This window comes from Carcharhinus amblyrhynchos, chromosome 24, assembly GCF_965287045.1.
Source record: "Carcharhinus amblyrhynchos chromosome 24, sCarAmb.v2.hapA, whole genome shotgun sequence".
Lineage (NCBI taxonomy): Eukaryota > Metazoa > Chordata > Chondrichthyes > Carcharhiniformes > Carcharhinidae > Carcharhinus > Carcharhinus amblyrhynchos.
This window is the reverse complement of record NC_137347.1, coordinates 19,691,407-19,713,578: the sequence shown is the minus strand read 5'-3', so window position 1 is coordinate 19,713,578 and position 22,172 is coordinate 19,691,407. Positions and strand designations below refer to the sequence as shown.

Genomic DNA, 22,172 nt, shown 5'->3' with positions numbered 1-22,172 from the left:
TAAGCATCTGGTCTGAAAGTGTGTCTCTTTCTGAGAATCTTACTCTAGTTAAGACCAAGGGTCTATCCATGCATGACACTTTAGCACAATCCAACAATTTGAAATAAGCATTGAACAATGAATTTCCAAATAAAATTTATGCAATCTTTTTGAGACTCAGTTAAATTCCACAATGTAATCCTTTAAGGAATAACCACTCACCTTTATACATTTATCAATGTCTGACCATACCTCATATGCATTTAATAGATCAGCTTTCTTATAAAGTCTATTCTAAAGCTTAGTGGATTATTCAGTGTCCAGCTTAAAGGCCATTAGTTCAGAAAATACTTTGCACCTGTACCATATCGCGTCAGCTTATTGTTCTAGATATCACGTGGAGTGAATCAAATAGGCTGAACACTGGCCTCAGGAAGAGGCCAAGATGGATTATTCTGAAACCAAGGTTAAATAGATTCTCACGTGTGTTGCTCTCTCATCACTTGCCACAAGCCAGGTCTGGCAGCTATCCCAGACAGGACTTGGCTAGCTCCATCAGTAGTGGTGCTACATGTGGTGAAGGATATTGAAGTCCCCCTCCCAGAGGACATTTTGTGCCCTAGCTACACAGTTCTTCTTCCAGGTGGTATTTAGTATAGAGGAGTACTGATTTATCAGCCAAGGGAAGATATAAGTGGTAATCTACAGATGGTTTCCTTGCCCACGTTTGATTTTGAGCCATGTGCTAGGATGGAGAGAGATGGGTGGGATGCTCTTTTGGAGGGTCAGTGCAAACTCAATGGGCTGAATGGCCTTTTTCTGTACTGTAGGATGGCCTCTTTCTGCACTGTAAAGCTTCTGTGGTTCTATGTAGTCAAGCCCCAATCTAGCACTTGAAAATGTATCCATTTGAGAAGACAACACTCTTCACTCAATCATGACCACCAAAACATTAATAGACCATTCATTGCTGTTTGAAAGACTTGCTTGCTGCCACATTTATCCATGTAATAGGAACTGCATTATTGTACAAAAAGATGTTAGACTGCATTGGGAGACATTTCAATGGCACGTCTAACATAGTGAAGTGTCCCAAAGTATTTCACACTTTGAGTCAGAGTCCGGAGTGAGAGGGAAAGCTTGATGTTTCTATGGTGGGACAAGATGCAGAAAGAAAGAAGAGTTTAACAAGAAAGTTCCAGAGTTTGGGAGCAATATAGCTGAAAGTGCTTCCACAGATGATAGATTGGAGGAATCGGATGTGGGCAGAAATGTATATCAATAGTCAAACAAACAAGCATTTAATAAACTACAGCATTATTAAAAGTTATGCAATTGTGAATATATATTAAGTTTTTGGATTTCAACCTATTTTTCAAAATGCTAAAATATAAAAGGAGACAAACAATCTACAGCCCTACCATTAGAATTGAACCTCTTGTGTTAAGATGAGTCATAGAGAAAGCATTATTTCTTCTGCCTACATAGCATTTAGTCTCCAAGAATGTTGAAAATATGCTTTGCAGCTGTCTCCACCCAAAGTATGCACCATTTAAAAATGTCGTAACACATTTCAAAATGTGGAGATGCTAAACCAAGAATTTGTGTGTCATTGGGTTCCCTTAATGCCTCATTGTGTTCATCCAGTGAGTAACTGAGCCAATGCAGATTATGAAGATGGCAGGTGTGATCTTCTGTCTATGTTCAGTTAGTTTATCTCAAGGAGCAAGATGAGAGAGAGGCTACAGTGAACCTGAGTACCACTGGTAAGGATGGGAAAACTGGCCTGGATTTCCACTCCTGACTGGTATTGAGAGATCCCTGTTGGAGCTACAGATGTGTGATTGTTGAATGATGACAGGGGGATTGGTCTCAGCTGTGATGTTTTATAGAATCATAGAATCCCTACAGTGCATAGGGAGGCCATTCGGCCCATCAAGTCTGCACCAACTCTCCTAGAGAGCCTCTTACACATGCCCTATCCCCATAACCCCACATATTTACCCCCAACCTACATATTTTTGGACACTAAGGAGTAATTTAACATGGCCATTATACCTAACCTGTACATTTTTGGAGTGCAGGAGGAAACCAGAGGAAATCTATGCAGGTACAGGAAGAACGTGCAGATTCCGCACGGAGAGCCACCCAAGGCCAGAATTGAACCCAGGTCGTTGCTGTGAGGCAGCAGTGCTAATCACTGTGCCACTATTTCTTTGTTGTGATATAACTTATTAACACTCAATGTGTAGACTTACACAAGTAATATCCATTTGGCAAGTTACTAGAGAATGCTCATGGCCCATTGAATAGTCCCCCAATTGGGAATCAATATTTTCTTGAGGAGAGGAGAGAAAATTGTGAAGGAAAAATCTTGCGGAAGTAACATCTTTTGTGACTATAATGAACATTGTATCACAGAAGAATCATAAAAACCCTACAGTGCAGAAAGACGCCGTTCAGCCCACCAATCACAATCTCACCCAAACCCTATCCTCACATATTTTCCCTCTACCCTATGCATCCTGGGACACTAAGGGGCAATTTAGCATAGCCAATTAACCTAACCCACACATCTTTAGACTGTGGGAGGAAACCGGTGCACCAGAGGAAACCCACATAGACATAGGAAGAATGTGCAAACTCCACACAGATAGCGACCCAAGCTGGGAATCGAACCCAGGTCCCTGGAACTATGAATCAGAGTGCTAACCACTGTGCTACCGTGCTGACCAAAGACGTTATTGTGAAATTCCCCTAGTTGCTACACTCTGGCGCCTGTTTGGGTACACTGAGGGAGAATTTAACATGGCCAATGCAGCTAACCAGCACATCTTTCAGACTTTGGGAGGAAACCCACGCAGACACAGGGAGAACATGCAAACTCCACACAGACGGTGCCCCAAGCTGGGAATTGAACCCAAGTTCCTGGTGCTGCGAAGCAGCAGTGCTAACCACTGTGCCAACCTGTCACCCCTAGATTGTAGTCTAGATTTTCTGAATAGACTTGAACTGAATTGAAAGTGGTGAGTGTAAGAAGAGTGTAATATATGCTGATCAAAAATGTATCCAAGTTTTTGTGTCATTTGCGCAATGCATTTGAGCTTTCATCTTAAAGAATACCCATTGCTGGAGCTTGTTCAATGTATGGCAGGGTTAAAAGTATTGGAACTGCTTATAGGAACTGTTATCAGGTTTGAGCCTTTTGAAAGTGGCAATCTTGTTTGCTGGTGCACAATGCCTGGAAGGAACAGTATGACATGTTTTTAAGATAAAGCCATAGAAATTATAGAGAAAGTGAGGTAGAGAAGAAGGCAGTCTTTGAAATCAAACACTACAGAAACCTTAGGAAATCTCCTCAAAAATACACCAGGAGGTGGCAACGATTAGCAATACATTGCGTGCCTGAAGAGAATATTGGAAGAAGTTTAATAATCTTATCATACCATTCAAGATAAGGTAACATGTTTTCATTCTACTAATTTAGCATGGATGCATTTACAAAACTAACAACTAGATCTTCCCCTACTGTGAATGCTCATAATAACTGCTTAGTACATGCAGGGTGCACTTGAACCATAAATTCTTCCACTGGCTTCATAGACACAAGATCCTTCTCTTCCTCCAAAACAACCAACTGCACATACTCACTTATGATGTATGTGTCATGCAGAGAGCTTCCCTCTTGCTGTTCAAATCCTCCAGGACTGGTATTTCTAAATATCAGTTTGTTTGGAACATGAGATGTGGACCTTCTGTCATTGTATGCATTCTGATCATAGTAATAGTCATCTCATTATAATGCAGCCTCCTATTGCATATACACAGAATCACACGATTGTGGACTGAATTTTAAATATCTCGCTATGTCATTGAGTCATTTGCAACCTCTTTCTTCTATTCCAGTTGAAGAGTAAAGGAAGAACTACAGGAAGAGAGAACAAACACTGGAAGTGGACTGCCTAACCTTTATATATTAACCCTATACAAGAAGAAAGCCCTGGCAAGAGAAAGTTCAGACTGTGGTGGACCTGGAGAATTAATTGCTAGCTCAAGGCTCATAATAATCCTCTATATTCTTTCCTTCCACTCTCTTCTTTGAATCACTTGGTGGCAGCAGAATATATAATCAAGCCCTTTACCACCCCACTTGTTATACTAAATATTATGGCTGTAATTTTATTAGAGGACCGTGGCTCTCAGTGGCTGGACCGAAAGTGGGTGCTATTTCTACTCACGTGTCAAGAGCCACCACGCACTCAATTACAATGCAAATCACAGGTGTATGTGGCAGGCACATGGCCCACATAAAATTACATGGTAGGGGTGCAGAACAGGAAGTGTCCACCCACACCAACAACTATTAATTGCACATTGGGTTGGGCTGTACAAGGGCCACCTCTGCAAGCATCCAGCCTCTCCAGGCAGAGGGAATTGCTTTGGTGTAATGACTAGTGCCTCTCTAACCTCCCCTCAAACTTCCTTTAGTATTGGATGCATCTGATTCAGCCTTGGTGCCTTATCAAATTTAAGTGCCTTTTCAACACCTTCTTATTGATTTAAAACCATTCAAATATCTGAACATTCTCCTATTTCACTATTACTGGATAGCATCTTTCTCCTTGGTAAAGACAGATACAAAGTATTCATTTAATACCTCCGCCATGCCTCTTACCTCTGCGCATAAATCCCCTTTTTGGTCCTTGAGTGGTCCCCCTCCTCCTCTTATCACCATTTTACAATTTAAATGCCGAAAGAAGACATTGGTATTTCCGTTTACATTAGCTGGCAGTCTCTTCTCACACTCTCTTTTTGCTTCTCTTATTTGCCTTTAAATCCCCTAAGAACCTTCTATATTCAGCCTGGTTCTAAGTTATCCACAACTGTCATAAGCAGAATTTTTCTGCTTCACCTTTAATCTCTACATCTTTCATCATCCAGGTAGTTCTGGATTTGTTTGCCCTATTTTTCTCCTTTGTGGGAAGCCTTAACTGTACCTGAACTATTTCCTCTTCTTTAAAGGCAGCCCATTGTTCAATTACAGTTTTGCATGCCAACTTTTGATTCTAATTTATCTGGACCAGATCCATTCTTACCCCACTGAAGTTGGCTTCCCCCCAGTTAATTTTTCATACTCTAGATTGCTCCTTATCCTTTTCCATAATCAACCTAAATCTTATGATACAATGATCAAAGTCCTCCAAATGTTCTCTTACAGGCACTTAATCCACTTGACCCATCTCATTCCCAAAACCTAGGACCAGCACTTTTACATTGGTCTGGAAATATACAGCTAAAGAAAATTCTGCTCAACACAATTTAGAAACTTTTGCCGCTCTCTGTCCTTTACACTAATTCAAGTCCCCCATTATAATTACTCCATAATTCTTGTGCTTCTCTGTAATGGCCTGCAAATTTGTTCATCTAAACTTTTCCCACTAGTGGCCTATAGATGACAGTGAGCACTGTAGTTGCACCCATAGTGAGAAGAGATAAAATACAGTTCTTAAGTGTCTGTTGTAGACTCTATGGGTGAAATCTTTAGGCCCGGTGATATCTCCTGGTCCCGCCACTAGTGCATGCCTGCTGCGGGTTTCCTGGCGGTGAGGGATGGAGTCAATGGGAAATCACACAGATAGTGTTGGGACCAGACGATCTCTGCTCCGGCCCACGGCACGCTGCCTCCTGCCACTGAGAAACCCACTGCAGGAAGGCCAGAGAATCTCACCCTATGGGTGGAATTTTCCCAATGTTTGTCAAATTTCAGGCTCTGACTGAAAACCGGCGTGTTTCTCTCCAGGAGCACAGCTCGAGTTTTCAGACCAGATTTTCGGGCACTTAGTGTACAGAATACCTGGGGGCATGGTTTACACCATAGTGGGGTGGGCCTAATAGAGCCAGCAAAACCAGCTCCATAGAGTTCGGGGTGCCATCTTTAAAAGGCACATTTAAAATATAGCTCCCCTAACACTCCCTATCAACAGAGGACCCCCCCCCCCACCACCGGCCCCGCCACAAGCTACCATCTCCCAGCATCTCTGCACTCCCACTGGTTTTCGCTTTTGAAATCAGTTATAATTCATGCCAGAGTGACATCACACCATATCAGGGGGAGGATATGTCACAGGCAGATGCTATTGCATAGAACCCTTTAATTATTTCATAGTGGGAGGCGGGGAAGATCTCAAACTGAGATCTCGCTGGTGCAAGTCCCATTTTTGGCTGCTGGCAAGATTTAGCAACCATAACAGATTTTCACCTGCAGCAAATGGGACCACTAGATCATGGCCTTTTTTTTAAAAGCCCTTCATTCATAAATCCTTATTCACTACATTTACATTCCTTCAACAACCTAATCCCTTTTAAGAACAAACATTGGAATCCATAGTCCCACTTCAAATGTCTATAACCATTTGAACCTGTCAATCAAACAGTGAAATGGCAGGCACAATACTATTGTGGAATTAGTTATGCAGCTCTAATCCAGTAATGATAACCCTCAGGCTTATGTCAACACGCAAAGCAAATAGTAAACAATTAATTTTTTAACACTCCACACATTTTTTGAAGATCAAAGGGCAGGATTTTTAAATGCCTTGACAGCTTGACAGTTGCTTTTGATACTTTTGACTGATCTTTCTTAACAGTTCCAAACTGTTTACACACTTTTTATACGTATTCATGTCCACTTTTAACAATATCAAAGGGCAGCTTAGCTCACCAAAAGGGCACTTGAAATTCTCCACAGATGTACCAGAACCATATCTGAAAGGGCACCCTATCTCTTCAAAGCATATGCACCAAGTTATTTGCTTCCATGAAATGTACATGTGCAAATCCCGATAATTGAGATGTTCGGGGGCAGGACTTCTGGATTTCAGCTTCCTCTGGAGATGCTCTCAGTCATTGCAAAGATCCAGGAAACTTTCGGAAGTGCTTATAAACTCAAGGAAATTACATTGGAACTTAATTTAAATATCTTAAAGTTCTAACAAATTTTAAAATTTATGGAGTCTTGATTTTATCTTTTAACCTCTCTTATAGATATGAATATTTGCAATTTATTTTTTAGTACTTGGCTTGTTTTTTTTATGCTTCTGTCTTTGTTTATTTTGTGTTTTCCATTTCCCCATATATCTACAGATTTCCTTTCCTCGCCTTTTGTTAAGACAGTCGGAAATGTATAAAGGGAGATTATAGTTAATGGTTTTATTAAAATACATTTTTCTGTAGCGGTTTGATATAATTGAGTGGTTTGCTAGGCCATTTCTTAAGGACCTGGAGTCATATTGGTCAGATCTGGTAGGGGCAGTAGATTTCCTCCTTTGAAGGACATTATGGAACCAGATGGTTTTTATGGCCTTCTGTCATGAAACTATCTTTTTTAATTCGAGATTTATTATTAATTGCTTTTAAATTCTACCAGTTGCCCAGAACATTAGCTTGGACCTCTGGATTACCAGTCCAGTAGCACTACCACTATACTGTCCCCATTAAACTCGAACTCCTTTGCTCACAGCATTGGGTATACTGACACTAGATGTACTGCAGCGGTATAAGTAGGTGGCTCATCACCACCTCCTCAAGGGTAATTAGGGATGGGTAATAAATGCTGACCTAGCCAGTGTGCTCGCAACCCATGAAAGAATAAGAAGAAAAGTACCAGTGAGGTGGGATAATCCCGTATAACTACAGAATTGGTGTAGAAGAAAGATCTATGGTGTATTTAGTCTTACTTATCCTTTTACAGTTGTAGCATATAACTGTTTCTTAATACATCCAATGTCCTAATCTCAACCAGTCCTAATAGCCTCTGTTCCAATTACAGACCCAACAGATCAAAGATTGTCAATCTATAATGTAATTAAAAATAATCTGTTGCGGGCACACAATGATTAACTTTAATTACTGAGCACTCCATCATCATTCACTGATTTGATATACTTTCAAGTTGCATTGAAATTATACAAAGCCTTACTCTGGGTGTTTGGTGTTTCTTTTATTTGTCCATCCCTAATTAATTACCTTGGAGAAGGTGGTGGTGAGGCACCTCCCTGAAATGCTCTGAGGCTGTATGGTGAGGTTACTTCAGTGTTGTTAGGTTGAGAGCTCCAGGATTTTGATCCAGCAATGATGAAAGAACACTTAGATATTTCGAAGTAAGTTGGTGCATAACATGGAGGGAAACTTTCTAGTGGGTAGTAGAAGTCATGGATTGGGAAGATGCTGTCAAGAGTCTTGGTGACCCGGTGCACTGCATCTTATAGACATTACACACTGCTGCCACTGTGTGCGAGTGGTGACAGGAGCAAATGTTTAAGGTAGTGAATGGGATGCCAATCAAGCTGGCTGCTTTGTCCTGAATGGAGTCAAGCTTCAAATGTTCCTGCCAAGTGGGGAGTATTCCATCACAACCCTGACAAGTGGCTTGCACTTGGAGGGAAGACTTTCAGAATGAGAAATTGAATTACTCTCTGCAGAATTCCCATGTTCTCACCTGTTATTGTAGCTACAGTATTTATGTGGCTACTCCAGTTAAGTTTCTGGTTAATGGTGACTCCAACAATGTTGATGGTGGAGGATTCAGTGATGGTCGTGCCATTGAATTTAAAAAGCATTTGAGTAATGAGTGGATGGGAAAGGATAAGAGGGATATGGGCAAATGCGGGCAATTGGGACTAGCTGGGCGGACACCATGATCAGCATGGATTGTTTGGGCCGAAAGGCCTGTTTCCGTGCTGTAAACCTCTGACTATTGGAAAGTGGGATAGTTGAGCATTTCTAAGAAAGGAAAGTCCACAGTGAAGTTCTAATCATGTTTTTTTAATATTGCCAGCAATGAATATGCTATCTTTTTGAGGAAGTAATCAGTATAGTAAACTTTCTTTTGTCCCTGACAATATTTTTTGATGCAAGAACATATACAGTAATTTTTCTTTTGCAGAAACACATTTCTCATCATCAATGGGCATTTCTGAAAACAACTGCTTTATATAACCCCTGAATATCTATTCCAAAAATGTGTACAACTACTCTGCCTTAACTGCTTGCAAACTGTGCTTGCTGGATTGTAAGAGAATAAAACCCACACCTCTACTACAAGCAGGAATCCATGAATGGTCACCATTAGCAGGAACCCTCATAGATTAGGAGTTGTGGTAGGATTCCTACTGCTTTCTTACTGTGGTCAGCTAAAAACATAAATATTGTGAATCACATTTTTAAAGATCAACTTGAGCAGCCATTTTACCAACTGATGCAAAGCTGTTGCCTTGAGTTTGATATATTAGGATTACTTCTTAGTGGTGATACAATAAGTGTTTACGTATTAACACTTAAAGATTATTTCAAAGATTAAGGCTGGATTTTGTTATGATAAGTCAGCATTTTTAAAATACATAATGGCAGTGAAGTTGGGAGCGATGCTTGCTGTCCTGCAACCACATTCTTAGAGGCAGCAATTTGCACCCAGAATTTACATTTTATATGTTAAATGTTGACATAAAATTACCGACAAAAAATAGATCACAGGAAACTTGGTGGGAAGCACTTACCTACACACATTTATTATACGTGGAATTTGACTTTTGCATGCAGGTGACAAGATCAAGTGCAATCTTCAAGTGAAGCAGGGTTAGAAGGTAAGGATTAAATAGACCAAAGTGCTCATTCATTTATTCCTCGTCTTAACATCATACGTTCTGTCTTTATTGCTAGGTTTCCACCATAAATTCCTGCATCCAACCATGCATAATGGAAATCAACTAGGTAAGCTTGTTATGCTGTAAATACATCCTTCCACCAATGCTGTTGCTGAAGCACTTCCCCAGCTAAGAATTTTCCATTAGAAATGTGACGTAGCAAGCTATAAAGGAAAAAATTGACAGGGAGTGTACACAAATGCAATGCATTTAATATAGCTTAGGTAGTATATTATATATACAGTATAGTATATTACTATAGTAATATTACTATCATATGGTATTGCACATGGTAAGATGGAGAGCATTGGGTGTGATTTTACCTGTCACACTCCCACTGCAGTGAGGTTAGAGAATTTGGCGGGATGGGAAATTGCACCGAAGTGAACAATAATAAGATTCCAGCCATTATCTCTTTCTTGTCTTAGCTGTCATCCTAGTGTTTATTTTTTTGTTTCTCTTTATTCCTCTTAACTCTTTTTACTTGTCTCTGTAAATTTTCTTCTTTTAAAATCATAGACACGACATATTTTCTGGCAGTGGTGGCCCGCTATTGACCATTGGTGGGATCTTCTGGTTCCGCCAATGTATACTGGTTGTTGTGTGCCCCGCACCCTCTGCTGCCGGGGAATGCACCACAGGTGTGACTGGAAGACTCTGCTGGTGGGAAGGGCTGGAAAATTTTGGGCATGGTGTATTATGGCACAGGACAAAGATAGTTGGTTCATCACACCCATGCTGGCTCTCTATATAGCAATTCAATCAATCCCATTTCCCCTTTTTACCCATGGGGGTTTCTGACCGCACTCACCCCAAAACTGGAAAATCCCACTGGAGGCCAATGGACCTTTGTATCATCTGCCCCTGCACCTCCTGCTACAATTCCCGTGGTGGGAACAGGCCATCTCATAAGTCTAAGTATTTTTTTTTCCTCAACTGTCCGTCCAATTTTCTTTTGAAATCATTCATCATCTCCGCTTTCACCATCCTCATTGGCAGTAAGCTTCAGGTCATTAACACTTGCTGCCTAAACTGGTTTTCCTCACATCGGTACTATATCTCAAGCTCAAAACCTTAACTTTATGTCTTGTCTAACTTGTACCATCAGCTGTACCTTCAGCGAATGCTTTGTCTACCTTAACTAAATATGTGATCATCGTGTACAAATCTAGCAAATCTGTCCTCAATCTCCTTTTTGTCAAGGAGAACATCCCCAGCCTCCACATCCCTGACCTGATAGCTGAAATTCTTTTTCCCTGGAACCATTCTGATAAATTTCCTCTGTATATCTCAAAGACCCTCATATAATTCTTAACTCGTGACCAAGACTGGATCTAGTTCTGGTCTGGAACTAGACTTTTATACAGGTTCAACATAACTTCCCTGCTTACGTATTCAATACCTCTTTCTATGAAGTTGAAGATCCAATATGGCACAGTGATTAGCACTGCTGCCTCACAACTTCAGGGACCCGGGTTCAGTTCCCGGCTTAGGCCACTGTCTGTGCAGAGTTTGCACATTCTCCCTGTGTCTGCGTGGATTTTCTCTGGGTGCTCTGGTTTCCTCCCACAGTCCAAAGATGTGCAGGTTAGGTGCACTGGCCATGCTAAATTCTCCCTCAGAGTACCCAAACAGGTGCCAGAGTGTAATGACTAGGAGACTTTCACTGTAACTTCATTGCAGTATTAATGTAAGCCTACTTGTGACTAATAAATAAACTTTATATGCTTTGCTAACAACTCTCTCAACATATTCTGTCATTTTCAAAAATCTATGCACACTGTACACTCTTTAGAACTGTGCTATTTAGTATATATTGCCTCTCCATATCAATTCTGCCTGAGTATATCACCACACAATTTTCCGCATTAAGTTTCTCTGCTACTTGTTCATCCATTCTGCTGGCCTATGTTTGTCCTATTGTAGTTGATTAATATCATTCTCATTGTCTGCCATATCTCCAGCTCTGATGAAGGATCATCCAGACTTGAAATGTTGCCTCTCTTCTCTCTCCACAGATGCTGTCAGACCTGCTGAGATTTTCCAGCATTTTCTGTCTTGTTCTGGGTTTTGTATTATTTTCATGTTGGAAGTGAAATTTGTCTTGGTATGCTGTGGTGAGGAAAGGACACACCAGTGGTGACAGGTTGCATTTGGGTTGTGGATTACAGGCAATTGTGGCCCTCTGTGGCTCTCTTCTTCTTCCATTCACCAATTATTCAAGCTTCCTATCTTCTATTGCATCTGCTGATCCTTCATCTCCCCAGTTCTTATTCTCCTCTCTACTTACTCTTTCAGTCCCGCCACTAACCTTTTCTCTCATGACCTACCTACTCAACCACTATTATTTTACCATATTCTTCTGTAATGCAACACACATTCAGCCTTCTTACCACTCCTCCATTCCGATTCACTTCCCTACAGCAGATGGTGAGAGGACAGAAGTTCTCAACCTGAATCAGTTTCTCTCCTCTGCTCCCTCTCACATTCAACTTTCTTATCCATTTTCCCAGAGGTTTTATGTACAATAAAAATTCAGACTGAAATTCTGATTTACACAACAAAACAGGAGAGGGATGACAAATGCAGTACAAAAAAAAGGATATTTAAAATGCTATATTTTAAAAAAATGGACACAGCAGTTTTTAAGATGGCTGACAACCCATCATGCAACTTTTTGGCAATGTCAGCTCCAGACCTGAAACTCAAGTAAAAGCCTCATTAAAATGCGAGCAATCCCAGGCATTTGTGAAACTCCCAAATCCTGCAGCTGAAGGTGGAGTGTGAATAATTAGGACCATGTAACCCAAACAATTCATCCCCCTGCAGCCTCATTATGGATAATAGAGATATTGAAACTCAATCAACAGAATTTTATGAGATTGATTCTAAATGTCCAGCTAGCATAAAAATGGGAGCGTTCCTGATCCATTTTTGGGCGAGTTTTCACATTCCCAAACTTATGCACCTAGTCACTGAAAAAAATCAGTAAAAAGCCTCATAACACCATGTTAAAGTCCAACAGGTTTATTTGGTAGCAGAGCTTTTGGAGCACTGCCCCTTCTTCAGATGAGTGATAATCAGGAGTTACCTGATGAAGGACAGCGCTCTGAAAGCTTGTGCTACTAAATAAACCTTTTGGACTTTAACCTGGCGTTGTGAGACTTCTTACTGTGCCTACCCAAGTCCAATGCCAGCACCTCCACATCACCTTGAAAAAATGTTTCTAGCTACTGCAGGCAGTAGGCTGGGCTTAATTTGCCAGCCAGCCTGTACAGGGAGCTATTGCACATGTGCAGTCCTTTGATTTTGCATGTGCTTAACAGCAACTGCAGGGATCTGACAGACAGAGAGCTGTCAGGCCCCTGCAGCTGCAGACAGCTGCAACCAGCTCCCCTCTCCCCGCAATCGTGAGGGCCCACAGCTGATTGTGAGCTGCGCCCCCCCCCCCCCCCCCCCCACCACCACCACCCAGACCAATTGGGACCTCCCTCCCTAGATCTGATTGCAACTGCAGAACAGCAGTAGAACCCCTCCCCCCATCCAATCCCATTCAAGAGAGCACAGTGGGACCCCTTACCCCACCATCTGATCCCTTTGCAGAGTGCAGAGCCGAACCCCCCTCTCCCATGATTAGGCCGCCACTTCATGCCCTACCTCACCATAGACCCCACATCACCGGAGGCCCCACTCTGGTGGACAGTGCCAAGGGTCCACTGAGCTTTACCCAGGTACCAAGCTAGCAATGGCAAGGTGCCAGGGCAGCACAGCCAGGCTGGCACTGCCCAAGAGGCACCCCCTTGCCCTCCCCGAGAGGGCTTCATTGGTTTATGGTTCCTCTGTTCGTGGAGAGCAGGTGTTTTCCTCGTTGAAGAGAATCTCTCCCAGCAAGGCCATAAAGGCAAGTGAGACTGAAAATTCCATTAATTATGTAAATTAACATTTAAATACATTTTAATAAATTATTCAGCCTCTTGTTCATTTCCAGCGAGAGGCTGACCTCGCAGGAAATCCAGCTCTCATAAAATCACAAGAGCTGAGAAATTGGGCGTGATCCTGATTTCTCGGCTCTCCCGTGATTTTACTGACTCACTCAGCCCATCAATGGGCAAGACAGAGCCATTAAAATTCCACCCAATGGGTGTTAGATGAATATAAAATGAGTCTCATCAACCTTCATTTGTATTGTGATGGTCTCTCATCGCAAAATGCAAAAGGCCACAACATGTATTGGTTCAACCTACTAGCTTATTTGGGAAAGCATTCTTTCTAGTTGTAGCACAGCTTGGTATGACTCCTGCTCTGTCTAAGATCACAAGAAATTACAAAGGGTCATGAACAAAATCCAGTCCATCATGCAAACCAGCCTCCCATCCATTGACTCTGTCTATACTTCCCACTGTCTTGGAAAAGCAGCTAGCGTAATCAAGGGCCCCACGCACCCTGGACATGCTCTCTTCCACCTTCTTCCTCGAGAAAAAGATACAAGGGTCTGGGACCGACTCAAGAATACCTTCTTCCTTGCTGTCATCAGACTGTTGAATGGACCTACATCATATTAAGTTGATCTTTCTCTGCACCTAGCTATGACTGTAACACTACATTCTGCTCTGTCTCCTTTAATTCTCTAAGTACAGTATGCTTTGACTGTATAGCGAATAAGAAACAATACTTTTCATTGTATACCAATATATGTGACAATAAATCAAATCAAATCAAAGTTCTTTTGGTTTGTATCGGCCACATAGTTAAGGCAACCATGTCGGCACTTCTTTCAAAAGTTACAGCAGAAGCTCTTTGATTCAGAGGAACACCAGGAGAGATTTAAAGACATTGAACCAGCTGTAAGACAACAGAGACAAGATAAAACAGATATACACTAAAAGAAGGAGAAGGAATTTTCCCCTGCTACCTGTTCCACCTTCAAATTCACCTGAAAACCAACCACCTGACAATTCAGCTACAATAAATCCTATACCTTACTGAGAATCCTTTGCTTCTACCCAACACCTCCAGTTACATCATCAGTTTAGCTGAGAAACTGCAGACTGAAATCACTTCAATGTGCAATTGTATTGCTTTTTTCCTCATTTGTATCTATTCTTTGTGTGTGTGATAATATGGTTGAAATTTTCTGGCTGTTCCTGCCAGTAGGATTTTCTGGTCCCTGCAACAGCAACCCACTGCCATAAGTTACCTGGCATCAGAGAATGCGAACAACAGGAAAATCCATTGACAGCGGTGGGACTGGAAGATCCCACCACTGGCCAATGGCGGGCTGCCTCTATTGCCGCAAAACATGTGAAAATCCCACCTGCTGTGTGAGACATTGCAGTAGAACCTCTGGGGCAAGAAATGATAATAAAGTCTTTTTTTTACATTCACAAAAATGTGTTGCTGGAAATTATTTAGATTCAGACAATTCATTCTGAGGGTAAGAGCAGATGCTACACACATAAAAAATAGATAAACTGATGATAGAGAGACAGAGAGAAACAGAGAGAAAGACAAAAATAGGAATGAAAGGCAGATAAGTGGTTTCTTCCCTCATTCTAATTCTGTTTTATTTCTTTTTTAAAAACCTGAATGTCTTGATCACACATCTAAACATGACCCCTTTCTAATTCAAAATTCAATACTTTTATTCAAAAATTAGTGAATCATTTGGGTTTTTATGACACTGGATTTTTCTAACAATGTGACAACTTTGATGATCAGTTATTTAGTGCTGGCCCACAAATCTTTATATCTATTACCCATCTAGGGTCATAATCCTCTGGTTTCTGTACTTTTCCATATCATATAATGATTGGCTAGTGTTTTATACAGCAGAATTTCCAATTTGTGTATTCAATTACAGGATTATTGACAATTATAGCTGAATGATTTGCATTGTTACTCTGCATTTTATATTACGGGAACACTGGCTCATTATTTACATTCTAAGACTACTGATTGGCGTTTTATATTATGGATTATTAGCTGGTGAGATTTGATTTGATTTATTTTTGTTACATGTATTAGTGTACAGCGAAAAGTATTGGGGTGGGGGGGAATTCTCCCACCCTGTTATGCTGATTTTTTAATGCAGAAGGCCAGGAGATTTAAGCGGGGACGGATTAGCATAACACGTGCTGGGTGTCCAGCTCCAAGCACATCTCCCAGAGCCAGCTTTCCGGCACGGAGCTGCATTACCTATGCAAGGCTTCATTTATATATATTTTAAATACAATTAGTGGACCCAGAACTGAAGTCTCCTGGCCCACTAACCTCCGCCACCGCACCCCCCCCCCCCCCCCCCCCCCCACCAGGAGTATTCCACCCCAGCAGGGATACTACAACTCCCCACTAACAGAGAGCTGGCAGCCCAGCTCTGCTGGAGTGAAGGGAGGCAATTGAGGCCCCCCAGAGAGTCGGGCACCAGGGAAGTGCCCTGGGCATTGCCACCTTGCTAGTGCCAGCTTGAGTCCCCGGCACTGCCCAAGGAGCAAAGTGCCAATGCCCAGTGGGACTTAATTGGGGTGGGGCCTGATGGGGTGAGGTCTGTTGGGGTGGGGCCTGAGGGGGCAATCGGTGGAGATGGGGTCCCACTGTCACTCTGCAGTCAGGATTGGTGGGAGAGGGAGAGAGGGAGGTCAGTGATCAGGGCTGGCCATCGGGGTGAGAGGGGCAGCTGCTGGGGGATTCGGGGTTTCAGAGGGGAGGTTAGCACTGTAGGTCGGGGTTGGAACTACTGGTGGTGGGGGAAATTGGGAAGGTGAGAGATTGGGGTTACGGAGGTGGGAGAGTTGTGGCTGGACCTGGGCATGCTTGGGGATCAGCGATCGGGCTGTGGGGGAGTGAGAGCATCGGCGTTGCGGAGATCGCAGAGCTGGCCAGCGATCAGGCCGGCCAGCAATCGGAGGCCAGTAGATAGAGGCCACTGAACATGTGCTGATCTCGGCGCTGACAGATTGGTGCATGCACAGTGGCCCGCTCAGCGTTAGGTTGCTGACCTCCCAGGTGGGAATAGGCCATGCCCCCTGATCTTTTATGTGATTTACACTGGTGCACTCAGCAGTGCATAGAGTGTGGGAGACTCTTCTCTGAATTCCCACTGAAAAAACAACATGATTTACCCCAGTTTTCATGCGAGTTTGACACTTAGAATTTTTTTGGAAGAATCGCCCCCATTGTTTCTTGCACATTATACAGAAAGCAAACTGTACATAGGGAAGGAAAGGACAGGGTGCAGAATGTAACCTAGCTAGCGTGTTGAGAAAGGTCAACTTAACACAACGTAGGTCCATTCAAAAGTCTGATGACAGCAGGGAAGAAGCTGTTCTTGAGTTGGTTATATTTTATTATTTGTCGGTCTTTGGTTAGATTATTGGCTAGTGTTCGATATTGCTGGATTATTGATTGGTCTTTTCGAGGGCCATTAATGTGTAACTAATTTGATTGACTTCTTTGATGTACTAATGGAGAGGATTGGGATGGTACACATCGACTTCCAAAAGTGTGTTTGATAAACTGCACAATACAGGCTTCTCAGCAAAGTTGAGGTACATGGAATAAAGGGGACTATGACAGCCAGATTCCAAGTTGGCTGAATCACCGAAAGCAGAGTAGTGCTGAGTGGTTGTTTTTCAAACTGGGGGAAAGTACATTGTGAAGTTTCCCAATAGTTGGTATCATGATCACTGCTTTTCTTAATCGACATAAATAACCTGGATCTGGGTACGCAGGGCATAATTTCAAAATTTGCAGATTGGACAAACAGTGGTTAGGATCTGGAATGAAGTGGTTGAGGTAGAGGAATTGGATAATTACCTGATGAGAAATAAATTACAGGGCTATGTGGAAAGGACAGGAAAGCTGGAGTTGCTCTTTCGGAGAGCCTGCATTGGGATGATGGACCAGATGGCTTCCTTCTGTACTATAGCCATTCTCTGATCCCAGGATTATTGACTTGATGAGAATATTAGTTACACTTTATATTGCAGGGTTTTTGGTTGGCCTCTTACATTACACACTTATTAACCTCATATTTCATATTAATGGATTACAGGTTACAAGATTGTTGGGTAATATTTTATATTACAGGTTTATTGGTCTTTATTTATATTGCAACATGACTGGCTGGCTTTTTGCACGCGAAGGTAATTATCTGCATTATAATGATGAAATATTGGTATTATATGTTGCAAAATAATAGACTGGTGTTTAATTTAGTTGGACAATTAGCAATTTGACAGGACTGGTTCTTTAAATGTCACTATTACCAACAAATTTTGCTCTGGAACAGGTTTTTCAAATATAAATTTTACTAGATATAATTTTCTTCCCTTAGGATTATTAGACCATGTCAATATTTTACAGTTGCTAGTGGTATTCTTAGGATTGTGTTGCAATTTGAGAATTAATAGTTGGCCATCCATTTTTCAGGATTGCTTGCAGTTTTGCATTTGACACACCTAGACTGTCGGAAAAAAATTTTAGAATGGAGGCTTCTGGCTGGTTTTCATAATTTAAGATTATTGATTTTTTAAAATTATTGTTAACGATTAATGGGGTTTTGCATTAGAACTAGCAGCTGTGATCCCTGTTGGGATCGTTGGGTGGTGTTTAATTTGTCACGATTACAACTTGGTGATGTAATTTTTAAATTTCTAACATGTGGCACGCCTCTGTAAGAAAGGAAATCTCACCAGAGGGGCTGACTGCTGACTGTTTCAAATATTGAAATAGCTTTTGTCTTCTCAACCAGAAACACCAACTATTGTATAGGTCCAGGTTGAAGTCCCCAAATTCATACATTGACAAATAAATGCCTCGCATTTCAGCTCGCCTGTTTTATATTCGAGGTGCTAATGTTAAATTATGTATGTCACGCCTCTGTGTCGGAGAAGATGGTAGTATCGGGACTGATGGCGGGTGTTTCATTTGTAACACTTCAGACACACCATTAGGAATGCGAACGACTCCTCGGTGGGCGGAACCATGGCAACCGAGATCACATATTCTGGGTCATTATAAAGTGGTGGAAATTGGTTGCCGCCATTCACGGTGATCATCAGGCAATGACATGCGAGCATTATTCGGTAGGGGGAACAATAAAAGATTTTATACAATAAACTCCAGATACGACCTGGTAACCTGGTCGTGTGTCCTGCTCTGTAACTGACGAATTGCACTGTTGCTACAGGAGGAGAGATTCCCTGTTGTCTCGGGTGTTTCTCCATTGGGGCGGAAAGGAAGAGAGCAGATGGAAGCATGCTGGGGAGGGGTTTGGCGAGAGGGGTGGCGTGCTTCTTAATCAATAAAATATAACGCTGACCCAGTCGTCTGTTCATATTTCTGATTTAAATAGTTTTTTTCCATTCGAACCTTAGGACATTCAGAATGTGAATTAGACCATAAATAAAGAAATAATCCACAACACGGCTGGCTGGTATTTGGGGCATTTTTGATGCCCATTCAATATTCAATGAATCAATTGTAAAAAGGATACTTGTGCTTCATATATCCTTCCCCTAGCTCGTTGCTTGAGTTCTTTTATGTCCTGTATATATTTAATTACCCCCAATCCATTACCTTGCCCTCGGTACATTAAGGTAGGGGATTTGATGCCAGCCTCTGGGGTGGTTTGAGAGTTCAGGCTCCTCGCCCTGTTTAAAGAAGAATGCTTACCAGCCACTCTGACCACGGCTCTCTCCGCGGGATCCAGCACCGATTCCTGGCTTTGCCGCTTGGATCTCTGATGTTTGGACAGATTCCAGGGTAAAGTATCCCCCGGACACGGGGACAGGCTTCCCGACCTCTCGCTCACACTCTCTTCGTCTGAAGAAGACATCAGGAGGAAGGGAGGATGTGTTTTTCCTTCCTCTCGCTCTCTCTCCCACACACAAAGATGTGATAAAGCAGCAACACTTGACTGAGTAAAATATAAAAGGGAGGGTCGCCGTTTCTTTGAACTGTTATCGCGGGGGTGGGGGTGGGAGAGAAACGCACAGAAACGTCCTGTTTGCAACCTGCTGGAGAAATCTGGGTTCTCCCCCTCAGCTGCCGGCTGGTGTGACCGACTCCAGTTGTCGTATGTGAACACTGTGCTGACCTGTGACTCTGCAATGGCTGTCACTAAATAGCTGCCGATTGCAATATATTCTCTCAGAATAAGCAATGCTGCCGGGCAATCTATCCTTCAGCATCCGCAGCACAGCACACTGCCTCTTGGTCACCCAGTACGGAGCCAAGATGAAGGCAGGACCGGCAGGATTTCTGATTTTCCTTTCTGGGATTCCTGGTTTGAGTGTGTGTGTGTGTGTTTCCCCCCTCCTTCCAGACGCGTTCAGCTCTTCCAACTGGCAATGTGAAAGAGCGAAAGGAAGATTACTGCTAACTGCAATAAAAACACGGATTATCTCCGCACATCATAACCTTAGCTTGGTCTCCCCCACCGCCCCCGGTCACCACACAACCCGTATTGGTCCAGCCTTTACCAAATCATTTCACTTCACCTGCTTTGTATTTTATGGAATCTCGTTGCAATAAAATAATCCCAAACCGTGGAGGATCAGATGTTGGATTTAAAAAACTATGCACATATTTTAATTATGTCTGGTGCGTACCATCGATTCCGATCAGATTAGTTCTGACTGAAAATAAATTTCCATGATTTTTAATCTATTCTCGCTGTATGTGGTTTATATATTCCCAAATGGATCGCATTTTTTTAGTAATCCTGCCCCCACCACCCACCCCCCCCCCATTCCATGTTGTAAAAAATTCACTGGGGAACATTACAAATATGTGGATTTCCCTGCTGTACACGGATTAAGAATAATCTCATCAAAAAAGACACATCCATCCCTCTCCCTAAAATAAACAGGCGTTTTATCACATTGCAGTGACTTAGTGGATTTGATAGTTCATCTTTTGTGACGTGCTGATAAATTCTGATTGAATTTAATGATTTGATTTGATTTACATTCTGACCCTGGACACCTCAGCTGGTCCGGGCGCGCCTGTCACATGAAAAAGACCGAGAGTTTCAGGAAGTAACTCCACACCCTCAACCAATGAATGGAGTTGGGATCCGCAGGGAGATAGTCTCAGCGGAAAATCCAGTGTGAAGCAACCATCTGGACTAATTGCTACAATGCAAGACAATTATACATCCCGAGCAGTGCACTTAGGTATCACTAGAGCATAAATACATGGGCAGATCCCACATCCAATCTCTCAGCTGTATTCCAATTGATGGAACAACCAAACAAACCTATGCCTCGCTGGCAAAAGCCAACTTTTTTTCGTCCATCCCTAATTAACCTCAAAGTGGCACAGTGGCACAGTTGTTTGCACTGCTGCCTGGGTTCCAGGGACCCGGGTTCAATTCTGGCCTTGGGTCACTGTGTGGAGTTTGCACATTCTCCCTGTGTCTGTGTGGGTTGCCTCCGGGTGCTCCAGTTTCCTCCCACGGTCCAAAGATGAGCAGGTTAGGTGGACTGGCCATGCTAAATTTATTCTTAATGTCCCAAGATGTGTAGGTTAGATGGATTAGCTATGTTATCTGTGTGGGGTTGCAGTGAAAGGGGAGGGGGGAGAATAGGTGCGAACTTGGTGGACCAAATAGCCTCTTCTGCACTTGGGGATTCTGTGAATATTTCAGAGGACAAGTCAACCACATTGCTGTGGGTCTGAAGTCACGTGTAGGCCAAACAAAATAAGGTAGACAGATTTTGAATCAGATGGGTTTTTACAACAATCAGTGATAGTTTCGTGGTCACCATTACTGAGATTAACTTTCAATTCCAGATTTTATTAATTGAATTTAAATCCCACCAGCTGCCACGGTGGGATTTGAACCCGCATCTCCAGAGCATTAGCGTGGGTCTCAGGATTACGAATTCAGTGACATAACTGCTATACCACCCTCTCCTATAATGATATTTAATGATCTTAAAATCTCAGCATTTAAAACTAATTTGTCAAGAAAAGTGAATGGTGCTCCTATTAGTCAAATAACTCAGTAGCAACAACAAGAATGATCGATTTACAGCCGGGCTCTGCTGATTCTGGGTAGACCTCTGGATCCCCCAGGCCTCGTTTTTAAAAGAAAATCAAATTGTCCCAAGACGTCCTTCTTATCTGTGGTCAACATTTTCCAGGCCCACAATCCTCCTATTTCTGGCCTCTTGTATGCTCTAAATTCCCTGTGACCATTACAATATTGGTAATTGTGTCTTCAGCCATCGAGACCCTAAACATGGGATACCTGGTCCCTTTCTCCTTTGTGATTCTCCCCATCAGCTAACTTTGACCAAACCTTTCCTATTTCCTCATCAGCAAAGGCATTATTTCGTTGGTTGATTTTTGCCTGATTACCTTTTGTGAAGTGCCAAGGGCCGTATTTCATAGTTCAGGCCGCTACACAAGATGCACATCACTAGTCTCACTGGTTAATAAATGTGAATGGGAGGAACAGCAAAGTGACCAGAAAGATTGAAACAA

General features: G+C 42.3%; 1 protein-coding gene across 9 annotated transcripts in view; it reads right to left on the bottom strand.

Annotated features, from left to right (window-relative positions):
* macf1a (microtubule actin crosslinking factor 1a) overlaps positions 1-20,035 on the bottom strand; it is a 562,465-nt gene extending 542,430 nt beyond the window's left edge. For 4 of the 9 annotated variants that reach the window (XM_080211404.1, XM_080211405.1, XM_080211409.1 and 1 more), the window contains exon 1: positions 19,353-20,023. In XM_080211404.1, the coding sequence (XP_080067530.1) occupies positions 19,353-19,515 (163 nt within the window). In that variant the 5' untranslated portion in view covers positions 19,516-20,023. Of the gene's footprint in view, positions 1-19,352 lie in introns of all 9 variants that reach the window. The other 5 variants (XM_080211401.1, XM_080211408.1, XM_080211407.1 and 2 more) reach the window with 3 other exon arrangements.
* Positions 20,036-22,172: the final 2,137 nt, after the last annotated feature.